Source organism: Vigna angularis, chromosome 1 (assembly GCF_016808095.1).
Source record: "Vigna angularis cultivar LongXiaoDou No.4 chromosome 1, ASM1680809v1, whole genome shotgun sequence".
Classification (NCBI taxonomy): domain Eukaryota; kingdom Viridiplantae; phylum Streptophyta; class Magnoliopsida; order Fabales; family Fabaceae; genus Vigna; species Vigna angularis.
Genome location: NC_068970.1, coordinates 48,307,842 through 48,309,398, shown reverse-complemented (window position 1 = coordinate 48,309,398; position 1,557 = coordinate 48,307,842). Strand labels below are relative to the sequence as shown.

The 1,557-nt window shown below is 35.1% G+C and overlaps 1 protein-coding gene across 1 annotated transcript; it reads left to right on the top strand.

The window, feature by feature from the left end:
- The first annotated feature begins 386 nt into the window (after positions 1 to 386).
- Positions 387 to 1,261, top strand: LOC108326717 (nodulin-21). The gene has a single exon (XM_017560309.2). The coding sequence runs from the start codon at positions 464 to 466 to the stop codon at positions 1,154 to 1,156; it is 693 nt and encodes a 230-aa protein (XP_017415798.1). The 5' UTR covers positions 387 to 463; the 3' UTR covers positions 1,157 to 1,261.
- The last annotated feature ends 296 nt before the right edge of the window (positions 1,262 to 1,557 follow it).

Sequence of the window (1,557 nt, the reverse complement as noted above, 5' to 3'; positions counted from 1 at the left end):
AACTTAATTGATCATCTTTAATTAGATATTGTCCTTCAATTATATAATTTTTCATTCACCAGTCCCAGACATGAATTTTACACAAATCTCAAACCTATAATTATCTTACTTTAAAAAGAATCAAGTTTAGTATCACTTAGAACATTTAAGCAAATTATATTTTAACAATTCATCAGGCAAAAATATAATAAAAAGGTATATAAGAATCACATAGCCAATATTCCTCTTCCCAATTTCAAATCAAGTTGACATCAATATATCTTTATGTCAAGTATTATATATATACTTTTGCCCTTTCTAAATGTCCAAATAGTGTACTCTTTCAAGCAAGACAACGTAAAGATGCAAATATTTCATTATTTATCTATCTTTTCTTGTTAAGAAGCCTTTAACTTTCACTAACTTTGCTCTGCTCTTGTTTTGATCTTCTTGGTCTCCCCTCCTTTGTTGTTGTGACACCAAAATGGCTACAGCTACATCCAATGGTTTGGTGTCACAAAACCATGTAGGACCAGTGCATCCAAGTCCAGCAAACAAAACTGATGAGAAGCAAACACAAAAAGTTACCGAAGATGATGCAAACATAAACTACATTGAAAGAGCGCAGTGGCTTCGTCCAGCAGTTTTAGGAGCCAATGATGGGTTGGTTTCGGTTGCTTCATTGATGATGGGTGTAGGAGCCGTTAAAAAAGACCCAAAGGCTATGCTACTTGCTGGTTTTGCAGGGTTGGTTTCAGGGGCTTGTGGTATGGCGATAGGAGAGTACGTTGCAGTGTACACTCAGTATGATGTTGAGATTGGTCAAATGAAGAGAGATATGAAGATGAGTGTAGGAGGGGAAAAGGACTTGGAGATGGAAGTGGAGAAAAGAACATTACCTAATCCACTGCAAGCTACTTTGGCATCTGCAGTATCCTTTTCTATAGGTGCATTGATTCCTCTACTTTCTGCCGCTTTCATAGAACGTTACATGACAAGGGTTATTGTGGTTGTGGCAACGGTTAGCTTGGCTTTGCTGATGTTTGGAAGGGTGGTGGCTCAACTGGGAAAAACTCCTAAGTTAAAATCTCATGTAAGGTTCCTTCTTGGAGGATGGATAGCCATGGCCATCACTTTTGGGTTAACCAAATTACTGGATACTAGTGCTTTAATGTAGGCCATGAATAAGATTTTGTTAGTCATTGGAGAACCAATTACTATAGCTTTGTTCTCAAGTATTTCTTCTACATTTGTTGTTAAATAAAGATATTTTATAAGTAAAGATGTTTATATCTCCCTAATAAATGCCATACAACTGAAACAATATTCATTGTTAATTTTTTTTTTATATTGTATATTTGGATTGGTATTTGAAGTTGTAGGTCCGGGATCAAATCCCTTTTCTGTGACACTAACAACAAAACAGGGTTCTATTCCCAACAACATATTTCTAAATTGATAATATACCCTAATGCCCGAAATAACTCAAAAATGAAAAGAACAATATAAAACTCATTCAAACAAACCAAACCTCATCAACATAATTCAAACAAACCAAACTTCATCAACATAATTCAA

Bases quoted from the DNA above. Each gene is read 5' to 3' on its own strand.
- LOC108326717 (XM_017560309.2), top strand. From the start codon at position 464: ATGGCTACAGCTACATCCAATGGTTTGGTGTCACAAAACCATGTAGGA.